Consider the following 17,804-nt stretch of genomic DNA (forward strand, 5'->3'; position numbering starts at 1 on the left):
ATTGTCAATCATTCAAATTGAACAATTGATAATTACAATTGGTAACTCAATTAGTGATCTTAACAACTCCCTACAATTAGAGACTAGAAATTGGAAATTAACCTCTTCCAATTAAGGAATCAATTATTGAGTAACAATCTCAACGATTTTGAATAATTCTCTTGTATCGTTAATATTGTCAACCGCAATTATTTAATCACTTAAAACTTGTAATTAACCTACTCATCATATCCTAGATAACTTCTTTATCTAAATTCTATCAATTGAAATTTTAACAATCGAATCATAATTAATTGTAAATATCCGCTAAGAAACAAGGATAATGTATTAGTGTCCAATCGCATCAACAGATTCTCACAAGGATTTAATTTCTTCAACATAAATCAACATCTAAATCAATGATAAAATTGATCACATAACAAGTTTGGCGATCGATCAAAAATCATCTAATTACAATTAAGGTGCTGCTAATATCTCACAACTTGGAATTCAAAGAAAACAACAATTCAAAAGTGAACTAGAAAATCACTAGCAAAGTGAACATTTAATTTTAAGTAAAAAAACGAACCAAATCAATCACTAATTAAGATACAAAGAGTAAAGAAATGAAGATGAGTAATTATCAAAATTAAGAAGCAACTTGAATGAAATGTCACTTGAAAAGACAGAAAACAATGAAATTTAAGGTAATCAATTGAATCCAATAGAATTGTGATGATTTAACTCGAAACCAACTCATGGAATCGGAATGAGCTACAAAAAAAACGAGATGGGAACTAAATTAGTGACTAACAATTAAAAAATCGTCAACAATACAAACCACTCTCGATAACTTGGACTCTGTACATGTGAGTTATGCTTTGCCCATCGACTAATTCACAATCGTATTCACCAAATGATCGGTCATTAGCACCATCGATCAATAAACTGTTACGAGTCGAATCCTAAATTGGTTGATTATAACAAATTAATTGCAAAAAGTAACAATCAACAATGTAAACTTACGATAATTTCAACTCCAGTTTGATTCCATGGACTGATTTTTCCGGTGGCTGATCCTGAATCGATTCGGTAAATGTCATTCGGAAAAGGCCCGAGCTTTTTGATCGTAAGAGTCCAAGGAAGTTGAACATTCGGGAAGTCAAATGAACAGTTCATCCAAAATGATCCACCACGAACAACTTCAATTCCTGATTAGATTCACAATTAACAAGGAACAATGAAAATGAAACAATTAACAAAGGTGAGAAATCAGAAAAGGTTCAAGTTAAATTGCGAACAATCAACTTACTATTTTCATTAGATTGACAATTTACGTGGAGATTAGAAAAACAAGTAAATAGAATAACAATTAGAATTGAATTTAAATTGAACATTTTTGATTGTTGAAGAAAAAAACACTGAACAAAATTGAACAATTAATTGTAATTGTAAATCCAAAGAGAAACGATCACAACGAGTGAGCAAATTAAACTAATAATCCTTAATCACAAATGGAGAATATGAAAACCATGTGACCAAAGCAAAAGACAAAAAACTTCTCTTCTTTTGTTAATTAGTCTCTTCTCTTTATTAATTGATTTTGAACCAATCATTAGAAGGTTGATTATAATAATTGTTCCACTAATTAGCGGAGAAAGTGATCTATCGCTGAAACGGTTAATCGTTTGATTATTAGAGCCTTTTAATTGTGCTTCTGATTTACTCTTCTAATCTAAGCAATCAACAGTTGAATGATTGTAACCAGATGATCATTTGGAAGGTTAATTGTCATTAGTTAATTTTAACAAATTTTAGTTCTTCAATCATTTCCACCTTTAAGTGTCAACACACCAAATTAAGTGTTGATACAATTAGAATTGATTGCTGACTCTCAATCAAATTGTTTACTTCAAATTGAAAAGGATAATTTAACTGATCCATTAAAAACAAATCCTTTGATAAGTTAATCAATCGCAATTAACGAGGCTTCTAAAATTAATTAGATCAGCTAATTACATTGTATTTGTTTCCAATTCATATCAAAACGCAATTATCTTTCTAATAATAACAATAAAAAAGAAAATGTTTATCATTGAAATCCAGCAATCGAAATGTCTCAATTTGATGAATTAACAAAAAAGAAACAAAAAATTAACAGTTCGAAACTTTTTTATTTCCAATTTCAAATTAACAAATTGACTAGTCTTCCAATAGCTGATTAATTGGTTATCGTCTTTCCGTTTCCTCCTCAATTGTCACTCTCGAATCTTTTGATTTCTTTGGTGGAGACTATAAGTATTGATTAGAACTAGCAAGTGACGATTTTTGGAACCACTCAGCGAACTTTGAACTGACGAAACCACCATGACACTGATTATCGGAGGTAAAGGCCATGATCACGACGAAATAGATGAACATGAACATCCCAATTGAAGAGACAATTTGAATGAATGAATTTGCGAACATTTTTTTTCAATTAACAAAACAATTTAACTTTACTATTGATTGAACTTGTAAAGACTGGTGAATCCAATGGTTGAATTGATTGATTTATACAGTCGTGAAAAATGAGTTTCGAATGGTTTTTAATCATTCGCGCAACAACTACTAAAATTAATTGATAATCTTTATCATCAGTGATAAGACTTAGATGATTTACTCATTGATTTTCTTATCTTGATTGTTTAATCTATTAATTTTAGTCGCTACGCAGATGATTAAAACCATTCAATCTCATTGACAACTCTCTACATAAGCAATTGATTAAACAAAATGAAAGGTAACAGACTCATAACCTTTAATATCCGATTAAAGTTCAACAAATGAAACTGGTGTGTAAATGTCTCTTGACTCTCAATCAGCTGAGCTTTTCACTGCTCTTACCAGAGATGAAGATCCTCTTGAACGTTGAGTTGCTTTCACTTTTCCAACACGAAAAAGTTTTATCGTTCCCAGTGAATCACAAGCAAAGGAAATCGTTTTGCATCCTAAAGTAAAAGTTACCATGAAAACTGATGGTCAAGATACAGAAGATGATATTCAGGTGAGTTTGACCATTTTGTTGAAATTTTGTTTCTAATTTTGCAACAATTTATACTTTTAGGGTAATTGTACAGTCGCTTATTTATCACATTGTTTGTCTTGGAATAAGTAATAAATCATCTTGTAGTTCAATGGGTGCAATTTCTTACCGATGGTTTCATGATGGTTGCTGTGAATGCGTTGGATCTTATTGATTTGGGACTTGATGAGTCCAAATGTCTTCATTGTCCATTGATTGGCAACAAGAACGACGAACCATCCGAAAAAGCACCGAATTCAGTAGTTAATGACTTGTAAATACACAAGCAAAACAATCATCTAATCGCATGTGAAACCTTGGAAATAACCGAATAATGTACATTAAATAATTTCTGGAACTTTTTGTGTCACTAAGTTGTTTGTAAGTAAAAATCTAATCAATACTAAACTTAATTTATATCAACGATTTGTAAAGTTGAACAACTTTTTAATTTTAAATTTCTTCATTTTGATAGATTATGACAGTTAATCGTCATTTGTTACAATCACTGACTCGTAAATCATCCCAGTAAAAAGACCAATTAATGGACACTTTCCATTCTCATCGAATATCAACCATGTGAAAACCTATCAATCAATTCCCGGACCTGAACCATTTCCTCGATTGAAATACTTTGATATTTACCATTAATTGGTGAATATGATATCGAAAAACACCTGAAAATGGTGAGGTTATTGGTTATTTGAAAGCTTGTGTAGGAATCAACTGAGTTAATCCGTTTTCAATTGAACTGGACGAGTGGCCAATAGAAATGACTCTGAGAGAGGATACAATGTTCGAAGGAACCATGATAATTGTTCAAATCAAGTGGCCTTAAACAATCTAATTTCCTCAAGCCAATCAATTTATTCCAGAGATAGTTACAAGAAAAGAAAAATCTTCTCCATTTACAATACTACCTTTCAGTTATGGGGCCAGAAATTAAGTGGTCGACGATTATCTGAGACGAAATCTACATTCTAACAGCTAAAATACTAAGAAACTATCGAATCGAATACGATATTAAACCCTTCCGATCAAAACACGATTTATCAATGTTCCAGATGGACCTTTAAAACTGCGTTTCATTGATTTACCAAATTTATTAATAATAATTTAAAACAAAATTTAAACTCTTTTCTATTTCATTTACACTCTAAATTGTTAACAATTTGTGACAGTGATGCTAATCAATCAATTGCTCTATGAAGACAAAGTCCAAAAGTGGTTGTTGTTAATTTCGACAAACTTTTCGCTATTAAAAATCAATTCTTATCGAATTTGTTTGAGGGGAAAAGTGATCAAGTGACCTGTGGGGATAAATTATGAGACTTTTTGATGTTTCAGAAACAATCAATACTTCATGAGTTAATGATGCTAGAACTTGCAGCAATTTGAAATGCTTGAAACAATTTAAAATGGGATCAATAATCCATAATTAGATGAAAATCAATTAGCGAACAATAATCATATTGATGATCAGTTGAATCACAACAATTACAAGAATAACGCGAAAACGAATGTACATTAGTAACTTAAATTCTCAAAATTGATTAACCTCTAATTAAATGAACTTTCAGATAATTAAACCAATCGAATACAAAAACTCAAACCAATTCGACTTAAAATCATTTAGAAAGTAATTTTAGTCCATAGATTTGATGGTGGGTTAGAAACAAGTTCCACCGGTGAGTACAAGCGTCCGCCTTTTAAGGTTAACTTGTACTCAGATCTTATTCCTTTTGCTAAACTTACCTGTACATTTATTTCTCTCTCTCTCTCTCTCACTGTTTTTCTCATTTTCTTGCCTGAGGGCTCGACTCTCCGTCTCTCTCTTTTTCTCTCTCAAACCGGGTTGATCATCCTTAAGATTTTTCTATGGCCCAAACAAGAGCGATAAACTAGTATAATTCTGTCTCTTTCTTTTCCTCTTTCTCTTTCTCTTTCATCATTATCATCTTATTCTTCTCTTCGTCTTCTTACCTGTTCTCATCCAGAGTTTTCTTCATTAACTCAATAGACGAAAAAAATGTTTACCTCGTTGTTTTAGATTTTCTATTTTTTTCTACTTGTGTTTTATTCTACTTTTTGTTCTAATTTAATTGTTTCGATATTCTAATAGTAAACAAATTGTTCTTTTAGTGTTGATTGTGTTTTTTTTCCGGAATTTAATTGTAGTGATTGTGGACAATCAACTAAATTCTCATCATCTCTTTTCCTCTGTTAACTTTTGTTGCTTTCTAATGGTTTTTGTTTACTTCTAATTGACCATAAAAAGGATTACTTCAAGAGCGAAATCATCAAAATTTTCTTAATTAACTAATTGTCGGCATCAAATAATGACTTCTAGAACTAGATATGGGTCGGAGGCCAGTTCCATTCGATTATCAACTAAATCAGACAGACGAATCTGGGGTCAAGGTAAGATCATCATTTCCATTGAGAACAATTTAACTTTCCAAAAGAGAAACTTATTAATTAGTTAAGGAAATCAATTAAGAAATTAACTCTACCAACTATTTATAGATAAATCTCTTGATTTTCATTGCGCAATTAAAGTTTACATCAATTTCAGGTTTACGTGTGAGTCTTAAATTGTTGACAATTTAAGTAAACAATTAACAACCAATGATTTCTTTGGATTAATGTTGTTTTTGATTAAAAACTGGTAATCATGACATCTAATTGCCACCTTTTAATCAATTACCTTACTAATGGTGAAATTTTGTTCTCAATTTATTAATATTTTCACTTTAATTTTAACAATCAAATTGATTGTATCTCAATGCCTTCAAGATCAATTGTCTTCAAAGGGAAAACTGATTTAGTTTCAATTGTGTTAAATTATACTCACCAAATTGCTTGACTAGTTAATTAATTGTCTTCTTTTGATTTTACTTTCAATCAATAATATGATCTACCAACCCGATTTAGTGACCTCTCCATCAGTTGCCAGTGGTGATTATGAGACGGGTAAAGGAGATGCCGAAGGTGAATCAAGTCCATCGACATTTTCCCGTCGAGATCAAATATTATTCATTTTCGCTCTGGTTTATGCCAATTTTGCCGAAGCTGCTTGTTATTCACTTCAAGCACCATTTTTCCCGAAAGTGGCCGAGCAAAAAGGAGCCTCACCAGCGGTCTATGGGTTTATCTTTGGAATCCTTGAGGTCACAATCTTATTGACCTCACCAATTTTTGGGAAATTAGTAAGTTTATCTTGTTGATTTGTGGTTCTTATCAAATAATCTCTATTCTGACCTTTCAATTAACTCCGATTCTAATTGTTTACTCAGGTCGCTTACATATCTTGTAATATTTTGATGCAATTTGGTCTTGCACTTTCTGGTTTAACTATTATACTTTTTGGGTAAATATTGGTAAAAGAGATTCGGTTCACAATTAACTAATTGATTGTCTTATTTTCTCATTAGGTTTACAATTTATTTGCCTTCAGGGTGGATTTTTATTTCAGTTTGTTTCATCATTCGGATTATCGATGGACTCGGTGTATCCGCTAATCTCACCTCAAGCTATTCAGCGATGGCCAAACAATTTCCCGACAGAATCGCTCTTGTTTTTGTGAGTATTTTTAATATTAGATTTACCTTTTTTTGTTTGGTCAGAGATTTTTGGTTTTACCTGTTGTTGTTATTTTATCCCTTGACCATCAAAAACGTCAACATTGAAAACGAAAATGACCAAAACATGTTTTTCATGTTCTAATACTGGTCATCTAATGGTCATTTCCTAAAACCAGTTTGGTTTATCAGTCAAGTTAACCTTTTACCTTTTAGGTTTTAGTTTGGGTCAATTTGAACAGAGAAAGAGAAATTATCTCAACAAAATTAACTCTTGATTTAAACTTTCAAACTCTAAACCATTTGCATTACAAATTTAATTTACTATCATTGGATTCATCTTTTTAATTGTTTCTCTTAGGGGCTTCTTGAAGTGGCCTTTTCATTGGGCTCAACCCTTGGACCCACTTTGGGTGGTTATCTTTACGAGGTCGGAGGGTATCCGTTTCCTTTCTTGGTTCTTGGGTTGATCCTTTTCTTTGCCACTTTCATTAACTATTGCTGTTCACCTAAGATTGGTAAGTAATAGTACAGAACTTTAATCATTGTGAAATTAACAGAAATCAACAGGTAAATCTGACCTTGATTTCAGATTGACTTTCAGTCCAACAACTTGTTTACCTTTACAAGATCATGATATGTAGAGAGGAGATCTCTTATTACCATTGCTAATGACCGATAGCAACTTTTCAGTTGATTTAAAATTAGATATTACCAAGTAATCGGATTTACTAATTTACTTTTTTTTCGGCTCAATTTTGATTTACAGGTACACCTGAAGTACGACGACCCGTTGCTTTGTCCACATTTTTGGCCGATTTCGAAACTATTGTTGATCTTCTTGGTATTTGTATTACCTTTGTAAACTTGGGTCTAATTAATGTCCTTCTTGAGCCTCATTTACGAAGTTTCAATTTGTCACCAGTCACTTTGGGTCTTGTTTTTGTCACTGAAGGTCTTGCATATGCGATTTCTAGTCCCATAATGGGCTGGATCGTTGATCTCGGAGTAAGTTGACTAAAAGATACAAGTATCATGATAATAGATTGTTAACTAATTTCTGTTGATTTCCAGGTTCCTCCAAAAGTTATGAATCTCATTTGTTGTCCAATTTCATTTGTTGGAGCTTTGTTCTTGGGTCCGATTCCCTTGTTTCATTTTGAACAAGAGGTTTGGATCATTGTGGTCAGTTTGATATTAATCGGCATCGGAGAAGCCGGAAGAGCACTTTGTGGTTTCGTTTCGATGAAAAAAGACACAATCACCCGTCGAGGTTTCCTCGAAAACATTGAGACTTATGGTCTTATTACAAGCACTTTCTTATCATGTACCAGTGTTGGGTAAGTTTCGATATCAATAGTTAACAAAATTTCAATGAAAACAATCAACTAACAATCAACCTGAACAAATAGTTTCGCTCTTGGACCTTCACTTGGAGGAATCGTCATGGAAGCATCAGGAACACAAGTAACTACTCTTCTCATCGTTGGAACAAACGTTTTTATGGTAATTAGTTAATTCACTTTTTCTTAATTTTCTACTTTTACTCACACAGTTAAATTAATTCTCTTTTTCTATGATTCTCTACCTTCAGGCTATTCTACTTACCATCAATCTAATTTATCGAGCTGGTCGAAAGTCAGAATCGGACTTAAATAAACTGACCGAAAGTTCAATGCTGCTCAACAATCAAAATCCATCTCAACAACAATTAACTTCATAAAATTTTTTCGATTTTTTTTCTCTTTTTTCAAAATCTTTTCTTTTTTGTGAATTTTTAGCTTCAAATCTATTAAAATTTATTTCTTTCTAAATCAATTTACAACAATTTAATCGAATTTAATTGTGTCACATTTAATTAGCTAAAATCTTCGCTAATTATACGATTATTAATAGACTTTAATCTCAACATCTATTAACGAATAAGCAAAAATTGTTAATTTGCTTTCACTTTTCGAGGACTGAATCAAAATAGATTATGAAAACGTAACTTTTGATTTAATTACAAAGTTTAATTAACATATGATAGTCCAAGTTACCTATTCGAAGTTCACAATTGATATTAGATCTTTTTTTACGCAATTAATGTTAGAAAAATTCCAGCAATTAGATTAGGATCAAGAGCTTATGAATAGAGAAATTAACTGAAGGAGGGAAAATGTGTCTATGATTTAAGAAACAAGTTCCACCGGTGGGAACATCATTAGGAAATCTTTTCAAGGTTAACCTGTAAGCGAATCTTAATCATCTTGATTGTCTCAACTTCCCATTAATTTTCTTCATCCCTCTAATTTGATTATTGGTTTGATTTACTCGATTAATTGAATCGCTTTCGATCAGTTAATGTAAATGGTTTTCAAAGTGATTCAACTTTTGGAATATTATTTCAATCGAGATTAATTGTGTTATTAGTTGCGAGCAATTAATTATCGTCAATTGTGTTGATTAATTTCCTAGAGATTTTAAACTTATTCATATTCTGTTTTTTTAATCACAATTTGATTAGCATGAAAATGTAATAAAAAATGTGAAATTGTCAACAATTAACATGGAATATTACTTTTTAATTAACAATATGGATCTTAATCAAACAGAATAGCACAGTAAATGATTAAATCAACATAAAAGATAGTTGATAATTATCTTTTCACCCTTGAAAATTAATTGATTACGGTTAATTTGATTAAAAAATTTTGTTTCTGGAGAGATTATAACATAGATATAAATATTATTGTTCAGGGAATAGATTGAGTTGATTAACACACAATTTGTAAACAATTGTTTTCCAATTTAATGGGTCATTTAAATTAACTGGTTCTAAATTAATATTATTATTCCAATGAATTGTAGATGAGAAGTTGTTTTAACACTTTCGATTGACTAGTCTCTCTAATTTCACCAGCAAGAAACATCTCATCGACAACACTGTAGACCTGTGGATAGTATGAGTAAAGAAAATTGAACAATTAGAAAACTTTTAAATGGATAAACAATTAAGATGATTGTAGACTTACTTTGTAGAAATTGAAAACCAGATCAAGTTCACAGACATTATGGAAATATTCATTAAGAACTTCAACAAAATTGTGAATAGCCTCAAGATAGGCAAGATTATTGTCGGAAACATCGACACAGATACAAAAGTAAAGTCCAGCATATCGACGATATACTATTTTGAAGTTTCGGAACTGTAATTAAATAGATAAAAAGCAATAATTAATTTCCATTTGATGAGAAAACTGTCAATTTATGATTCCATAACAATTAAGGGTGAATAGTTTTCATTTTCTCAACATTATCTGAAACCAATCAATCTAATCTCAACAGAGAGATAAATTCAATGGGTGTTAATATGAATCTATTTTGACGGTTTAAACAGTAATCTAATTAGTAAAGGTGTTCTAGAAATTGGAAAGGTTAAATTGAGAAAATTTCACCAATCAATTTTCAATGGAAAAAAGGCTCTTGATGATCCCTGTTGAATGATTTTTTCCCCTGAAGATTAACAAACCTCAACGAAATTTGTGTGTTTAGCATCTCTCACGGTAACAACAGCGTGTACTTCTTCAATCAGCTTTTGTTTCTCATCATCATCAAAATTCATATACCATTTGGCGAGACGAGTTTTACCAGCACGGTTTTGAATAAGAATGAACCGAATCTGAGAAAGAGAGAGAGAAAGAGAGAAAAGAATGAATGAAATAATTCAGAGAATAAAATAAAAGTAACCACAGCACAACAAGCAAGTTATCAGACTCTCAGTCAAATGAAAGCAACAAAAAAATGAACAATTAAAAATTACAAACCATTTTCAAGAAGCAAATTAATATTTGAAACCAGAATTTACAACCAGATATAAACTGTCAAAAAATACCAACAGTTACACTTGAAATAGTATTTTCAGGTTATAAGACTCAATCTGTTGTCCGAATTGTTTAAACTAGAAATCAATGGGATCTCATTAACAATTAATCGTCAATTTGATTTTCCAAAAAATGACCACAATAGTGAAACAATTAACAATTAAAAATCAACCGGAATCAAAATAATAATCAAGGGGGAGTTTCACCAAGTTACTTGGTCTGAATTGTTGCCATGGAAACGAAGGAAAAAGTGTCGCCATCTGGTGGCGGTCGAGGGTAAAAATCGATCGAAAATAAAAGTTATCAAAATTTTGATTTCTTTTTTTTCACAAAACAATTTAGCTTGGATTATGATGATCAACTGATTTTAATCCGATCTAAATGTGTGAAATTATTATCGCGACAAACCGATTGGAATATATTAGAATACTGAGATGGGAGCTTTTCAAGTTTTCGGAAAGTTATTAATATGTTTGGACGAAAGTTGAGTTTGTGATTCTAATTTATTTTTAATTGTTTGATGAACATAATTGATGAGTGTTTTTTTTTATTACTTTCTATTAAAGTGTTGAGCTTGGAACTGTAGATTGTTTTTAATGAAAATATAATTTAGCAAAATTAACATTGACTGTTCTAGAAGAAGATTTCGTTTGGTAATAATTATTTTGCTTTTCGAAAGAGACTGAGAAAGTTTTTCAAAGAGAGATAGAAAGAGAGATGAGTTTAAATACTGTTAATTGCAATAATTTAAACAATGATTTCTTGTTTTAAATACACATGAGAAAAGGAATAGAGATTGAAAGAGAAGAGTCAGTGGGAGCGACAGAAAGGGAGAGAGAGAGAGAGAGAGAGAGAGAGAGAGAGAGAGAGAGGAGAGCTGAAGAGGAGAAAAGAAAATTTTTCCATCCATTGGTTAAAAGCGCATTCGCATCATCATTAAATGATAATGATTAAGATGTCAAATCGATGAAGGAGATGATGAAATAATTCTGGAACTGAAAGATCATGGAGAAAGGGTGAAGAAAACAGGGAGAGGTGGGAGGAAGAGAAGAGAAGAAGTGAAGAAGAATGAAGATAATTAAGAAGAGGAAACAGAAGGTGAAAAAGAAAAGATGATAATGAGGTGAGAGATGGAACATAGGAGAAAATGATGAAAAGGATAAAGAGAGAGAGAGAGAGAGAGAGAGAGAGAGAGAGAGAGAGAGAGAAGAAGAAGAAGAAAAGAAGTGAGGTTAAGAAGGAAGTTTGTAATTAGGATAATTAATCTTCCCTAGTTAATTTAATTTTCTGCCTATAGTATTTTTAATGAATTATTTAATTTGGTGGAGGCTGATTAATCAGTTGGGATTAATCTGCAATGTTTTCTTTAAATTATTCCATTGGCCATTTTATCTCCTCATCGAAATACAAAAAAAAAATCATCATGTGCGCTCAAATTTTATCTTTTCCTTTGATATAAATCAATTTGTGTCTCTTTTGATATTGCAGACTCGGGATTTTCATATGACTTGAATGTATTTGTGTGTGTATATGTTTGTGTGTTGCATGTTTGGTATTAGTATTTTGCTTAAATTATTAACAATATGATGATGATTATTACTATTGATTATTTTATAATAATTTTAATTGATATCGCTATCCATTGTTTATCTCTTTGTTGATTGTTCCTCTGCACTTTAATTCCTTTCTGGGTTAATTTAGTTTTGACTTTTTGACTTTTTCTTTCGGTCCAAACAAACATATCAAATTGTAACACTTTCTCCAAGTTTCTATTGTTGTTAGTAGGTGTGTCTTGTTGTTGATTATTGTTTTCCATGATGTGTATTTAAATTGTCAATCTAGTAACTAGATATCGACGATTGATTACAGTTCCAAATCGATGGGGCTTTTAATCCAATATTTTAAGTCCATTTAGCATTTTCTTTTCTTCAAATGAGATGATGAAATTGGAGGAGGATGTGTTAAAGTTGATGCTGGTAATGAGATGATGGTAAGTTGATGATAACGATGATTTTTGTGTTGGTTGTTTTTATAATAATAATTTAAAGCAACAACAGTTCATATGTTTATATAATGTTGAGAGGTTGACGACGGTGTTGGTTAATTAATTTGTTTTCCTTTCTTGTTTTTTTTTGACAGAATATAAATATCGCTGGTATTTTTTTTTGTCTTTGTTTAAATCCTGAGCAATTTTGGTATCGTATATTTCTTGGATTCTTGACTTATTGTATCGGTGCAAACTTGTGAAACAATTTTTAAATAAACATTTGAAGATATACATTATAATAGATGTATCACAAATCGTGTGTATGTGTCACTGATTTTTTTCTTATGCTTTGGGTGATTTGGTTTTGCGTTTCTTTTGCTGACTTCCAAAGTTTTTTTTCCAATCATTTTTATCTTTCACTTATTTCAGTTTGTTTGGATCGCTTCTGAAGATGCATCCATGACTAGATAAATATTGTACATAAACTAGTAATTGTTAATAGTTGAGGAAGGTAGAGAAAGAGGAAGAGAAGAAGAAGAAGAGGAAGAAGAGAGAGAGAGAGAGAGAGAGAGAGAGAGAGAGAGAGAGAGAGAGAGAGAGAGAGAGAGAGTAAAAGTCGATTGAAAATGATTTAAACAAAATATCGAAGAGGCTGAAAACGTTGTAATTGTTGAGATCCAATAAAATTTGTTGTTGGTTTTTTTGTTTGTGAGTCCAAAAAATAAACGAAGAAACCATATCGCTACGGCAGTCTTGAGAAGACAACTAATCCATTGGATAGTATCATGGGGATGAAATGAAGTTTGCATTAGTTTAACTAACTTTAAATTATCCTTATTATATTAATGATGAGATCTTCAATCAAAATCTAAATCCGAAATAATTGATGAGTAGTTAGGAGGTTGAGGCCTACAAGGTAAAGAAATAAAAGAGAGATAAACATTAGATGATTTGGAATAACAAAAAATTTAAAGGAAATCAAATGCAAGTTTGTTATATAAAAAAAAAGAGTAGCATGAAATTGTGATAGTGACCTAATTAAATTATTATTAAATGATAATGATTAGTAAAGATTTGTGAAAGTCAATAACAATTAAAAAGGTAAAGACAAGTGAGTGTTAAAAATGATAAAACAAGAAAGTGAATTACTGAACAATTAAAACGTTGCAACGTTGCAACAAAAAGAAAGAAGAAAAAACCAAAACAAATTATAAAACTTCCTGGAGAAATAAGGTAACTAATAGCAGAGAAAACTAGAAAATTGGGAAATTTTTTCCTTCCTTTGATAGAAAACAGTTAGTTAGCTAATTAGTCTACTTAGATTAACAGTAAAATAAAGAGAGAAAGTGAAACATAAGAAGGTAAAAGGAACAGTTAACAAAAAAAAAGAGAGATTGAAAAGGGACTTTGATCAATAGTTTGAGGTTTACAGGTTCATGTGCTATCTCAATGCTTAACTCTAATCCTTTGTTTTCTCTCATTTAATCCATAGTGTCAAGTTAATCCCTTAAATAATATAAAAGGTCGATAAATTAGGAAGGAGAAAAACTGACAAAAATGTATCCCAACACACAAAAAAGACTATTGATGACAGGGAAAGGAAAGAAACTGAGATAGAGATAGAGAAAAAAAGTGAGAGTGTGTATGTTAAGTCAAGATAGATCCGTTTCCCGGATGAATAAGGGTAAGATATATATAAAAAAATGCATTAGCTTTTTAAAGGATAAACATACGTTACAGGAAAATCTTGGAAAGCTTGTTTCATCGATGTAAATATAGCTTTGTTTTCATCTTTATAACTTTCGGTGAACAATTGTTGCAGTTCATTCAAAAAATTGTCAAAATTGTCTGCTGAAGGCTTTTCCTCGAGATCGGGTATTCTTACATTGTCCAATATTGATATGAAATTATTCCTCAAAGATTCATAGTATTCCGTTAAGTAGGCTGTTTGTTTACTAATTTGATGATTTTCCTATTTAGTACCAACACAATTTAAAAGGAAGTAAAAAGTTGAAGAAGTTTTTTTTGGTAAGAGAGGAGAGAAAGAGAAAAGAGAAAAAAAAGTTGTTGAAAACAAGTATAAGTTAAGATACACCATTAAGATTAAATGTACACACACACACACACTTCGAGGTTTAGTGTTTTGATTTTTCATTGAAACAGTAAACTTATATATCAATTATAAGATTAATTAAAGGTGATAACTTACCCTTTCTGTGTGTTTAATTTGTTGCTCGATATGATTTATATCTGATTTAATTCTCATCATTTCACTCTCATATTTTACGTTTATTTCTTGAAGCTCATGAATCTCTTCTTCCAGGCTTTTATTATCATCTGGATGCTGATCATAATTTCCTTCAGGTTCCATGGATGCATATGAGCAACTAGACACACTATTAGTCACACTACCGGTTTGACTAATATGGTTACCATTGGTACCATAGTTTGGTGTCCAAATCATTGTAACATTTAGAGTATTTGTTAAATCATCCAATTTGTTACCAAAATTGCGACTTTCTGAAACCCCTGATCCAGCATTGCTGCTACAACTACTATTACCATCAACACCACCAACTCCAACACCGCCTCCACCTCCACTTGCTACAATATCACTACCATAGCCTCCGGTATTCATACTGTTCTCACATTGTTCAGATTGATTGAGACAATTGGCTAAAGAATCGGGTGAAGATGCCGCTGAAGAGGATGAAGATGTAATACCGTTACTTTTACCATGTAACTGACTCGCACTGGCTCTTGGACATCCTGATAGACTACGGTGTGTTAAAAAGCTGCCAGTTATGTGTCCAGAACCATCGCAGCCTATTGTTGGACAACTAAATGGTAGAAATGTAGACAATGATGTTGAAGAGAAGGAGAAAGAGAAAGAGAAAGTGAGAATGAGAGTGTGTCAAAAGTATTATACAATAATCTAAAGATGAACATACCGAATGTTAGGTTCAGTTTCTGGTTTTTCCACAATGGTTTTTCTAATCAAGGAAGATTTCTTTGGTTTATTTGCTCTCGGACAACCCGATAGACTACGGTGGGAGGAATAATTGCCGGTTATGTGACCAGATCCATCACAACCCGGTGTTGGACACTTAAGTTCGACATGTTGAGCTTGAACTTGAGATCTATCAGCATGAGGACACCCAGAAAGACTAGAGAAAGAAAGGAAAAAGGAAGAAGAAAAAAAAGTGTTACAATTGAGTAAATAAAACCAAGATTGAAGAATAGGAGAGAGAGAGAGAAAAACATAGATTAAAGTGAGTAAGAGAAAGGGAAAAGGGAAAGAGAATGAAAGTGAGAAGCAAAAAAAAAGAAGAGAAGAAAAAGTTAACTTACCTTCGATGAGTTGCATAGTTGCCGGAGATATGACCCATTCCATCACACCCTGGAGTTGGGCATTGAAGTAATTCTCGTCCATCTCGCATCCTTTGACTAAAATACTAACAGTAAATATATAAATTTGTATATATTTTGTAGGACTTAAAATCCTCAATCAGTAAACGAAAGAAACAAAAAATATAAAAAGAAACAAAAGACCAATAGAGGGAGAGAGAGAGAGAGAGATAGAAACACAATCAACTAAAGTCAGACCTGTCAAAAGTCCCCTTCTATGAGCCAAAGCTCAATAGATGGCAGATATAAAATGTAAATTGATTGTTTGAATTGGTTCGATGGAAGAAAAAAAATAGAAGAAATAGAAAAATAAGAGAAGCAAGAGAAACAAGAAGGAGAAAAAGAGAGATAGAGAGAGAAGAAATTAAAAAATAGAGAGAGAGAAAAAAGCAGAGAGAGAGAGAGAGAGAGAGAGAGAGAGAGAGAGAGAGAAAAGTGTGATGAATATAATTACTCCAAAAACAGTGAATAACACATTTAATTGTAGTTGAAAGTGAACAAGTTAAAGTGACTGATATAATTTGTAAAAAAATAAACAAAACATTAGAATAACAAGAAAACAGTAAATAGAAAAAAGGAAAGATGAAAATAAAGATTTTTCGTATTTGTAGATTTCCAACCAGAAAGGGGACTAAAGACTCTGAAAGGTCTGACTCTAGACTTTAGAGATCTAGTAACACTCTTCAATTCGGATTGAACATCAGATGAATTCACGATAATGAAAGAGGAATAGTGGGTTAACTTAATAGAGAAAAAAAAGTTTATGTAAGAGTTGAAGTTCCACCCACCAGATGCGCGATCATCTCACCATTCGAATCTCACCACCAGAGGTCGACCTTTTATTCTCTTTCTTTTTCTCTTTCTTTCCATTTAATCGGGGAAATCATTTAGTTTATATCACATTTTTTTCTCTTCTCCCCTTTCTCAGTGCAACATTTTCGCTCTCTCTCAGTTTCCATTCGGTTTTTTATTCTATTCAAAGTGTTTCCATCTATTGGATCAATTTGATACTTTCGATTTTTTTTTCTCTTTTTGTTACATGAAAAGTGAATTTTGGTTTTTTATTCTTTTAATTGTAACAATTTGATTTTTTGTTCTAATTTTTTTTCGCTGGTCATTAGTGTCCGTTGTTTTGGTTTTTGTTTCTCTTTCTCTCTGTTCTTGTTTTGTAGCTGTTTGGTCTGAGTTTTGTCTCTTTGGGGTTTTTGGTTTCGTTTTGGTTGTTTGGTCGATTTGGTTTTTTTTTCTCTTTTTTTGTTGGTAATTTTTGTGATTCTTTAATTGTCTAAGTGAATCAAATTAACCGCTTTTCTCTTTGTGTTTCTCTTTAATCATCAAGGTAAATCTCTCATCATCTCGGTTCTTGGGAAAAGTTTTGTCTCTCTGTCTCTGTCTCTCTTTTCTCTTACGATATGATTTACCTTTTTTTCTGTTTGTTTGGGACACTCGATATTGTTGGCATTATGTTTACAACTTGGATGGTGAATTTGTTGTTTACTTGGATATCGATTATCAAATTATAATCTAATTGTCCTCTATCATTTAGAGTTTTTCTATTGGTATTGTTTTCATCATGTTTAATTTAATTTCTTTGTCTCATTTGATTCTTGTAATCGAGATACTTGTTATTACCTTTTTTATTGGTTCATTTGATTTTACTCGAAGTTTGAAATTTCTGATCAAATTTGAATCAAATGATTTATGAGTTTTATTACTCTTCCAACGGTAACAATTAGTCTGATTGGTTTAAATACACGATCATCACCTTGGAACTTAGTACATTGATCGATCCGCGAAGCGAATGTCCACTTTTATCTTCTCTTTCTTTTTCTTTCTATAGGGTGATCATCATCGTAAATATTGTAACATCTTCTTCCTGGACATTGAATTTTGGTTCCTTACACGCTCAGAATATTTAATAT

At 31.6% G+C, this 17,804-nt stretch overlaps 5 protein-coding genes across 5 annotated transcripts; 2 read left to right on the forward strand and 3 right to left on the reverse strand.

Annotated features, from left to right (window-relative positions):
* Nucleotides 1-513: 513 nt before the first annotated feature.
* LOC128391087 (uncharacterized) lies at nt 514-1,781 on the reverse strand. The gene is made up of 4 exons (XM_053350936.1): nt 1,292-1,781; nt 1,006-1,190; nt 821-944; nt 514-753 (listed from the first exon to the last, which is right to left on the reverse strand). The coding sequence occupies exons 1-4, from the start codon at nt 1,374-1,376 to the stop codon at nt 653-655; spliced, it is 495 nt and encodes a 164-aa protein (XP_053206911.1). The 5' UTR covers nt 1,377-1,781; the 3' UTR covers nt 514-652.
* Nucleotides 1,782-2,821: 1,040 nt separating this feature from the next.
* On the forward strand, nt 2,822-3,321 carry LOC128391804 (twisted gastrulation protein homolog 1-like). Its single transcript, XM_053351753.1, is given in 4 exon segments — nt 2,822-3,025; nt 3,086-3,133; nt 3,135-3,208; nt 3,210-3,321. Coding segments are annotated over 4 exon segments (438 nt in total).
* Nucleotides 3,322-5,089: 1,768 nt separating this feature from the next.
* Nucleotides 5,090-8,438, forward strand: LOC128389931 (MFS-type transporter SLC18B1-like). The gene is made up of 9 exons (XM_053349589.1): nt 5,090-5,464; nt 5,978-6,252; nt 6,340-6,413; nt 6,478-6,625; nt 6,986-7,142; nt 7,394-7,632; nt 7,699-7,964; nt 8,037-8,130; nt 8,219-8,438. The coding sequence occupies exons 1-9, from the start codon at nt 5,383-5,385 to the stop codon at nt 8,345-8,347; spliced, it is 1,464 nt and encodes a 487-aa protein (XP_053205564.1). The 5' UTR covers nt 5,090-5,382; the 3' UTR covers nt 8,348-8,438.
* Nucleotides 8,439-9,167: 729 nt separating this feature from the next.
* On the reverse strand, nt 9,168-10,681 carry LOC128390012 (AP-2 complex subunit sigma). The gene is made up of 4 exons (XM_053349679.1): nt 10,431-10,681; nt 10,136-10,285; nt 9,639-9,812; nt 9,168-9,557 (listed from the first exon to the last, which is right to left on the reverse strand). Exons 1-4 carry the CDS (start codon nt 10,431-10,433, stop codon nt 9,456-9,458), a joined length of 429 nt encoding a protein of 142 aa, XP_053205654.1. The 5' UTR covers nt 10,434-10,681; the 3' UTR covers nt 9,168-9,455.
* A 524-nt stretch (nt 10,682-11,205) lies between these two features.
* LOC128389975 (myelin transcription factor 1-like) lies at nt 11,206-16,496 on the reverse strand. The gene is made up of 5 exons (XM_053349636.1): nt 15,826-16,496; nt 15,426-15,641; nt 14,684-15,314; nt 14,208-14,446; nt 11,206-13,383 (listed from the first exon to the last, which is right to left on the reverse strand). Exons 1-5 carry the CDS (start codon nt 15,912-15,914, stop codon nt 13,332-13,334), a joined length of 1,227 nt encoding a protein of 408 aa, XP_053205611.1. The 5' UTR covers nt 15,915-16,496; the 3' UTR covers nt 11,206-13,331.
* Nucleotides 16,497-17,804: the final 1,308 nt, after the last annotated feature.

This window comes from Panonychus citri, unplaced genomic scaffold (assembly GCF_014898815.1).
Source record: "Panonychus citri isolate SS breed McGregor unplaced genomic scaffold, ASM1489881v1 Contig00011, whole genome shotgun sequence".
In the NCBI taxonomy this organism is placed as follows: domain Eukaryota; kingdom Metazoa; phylum Arthropoda; class Arachnida; order Trombidiformes; family Tetranychidae; genus Panonychus; species Panonychus citri.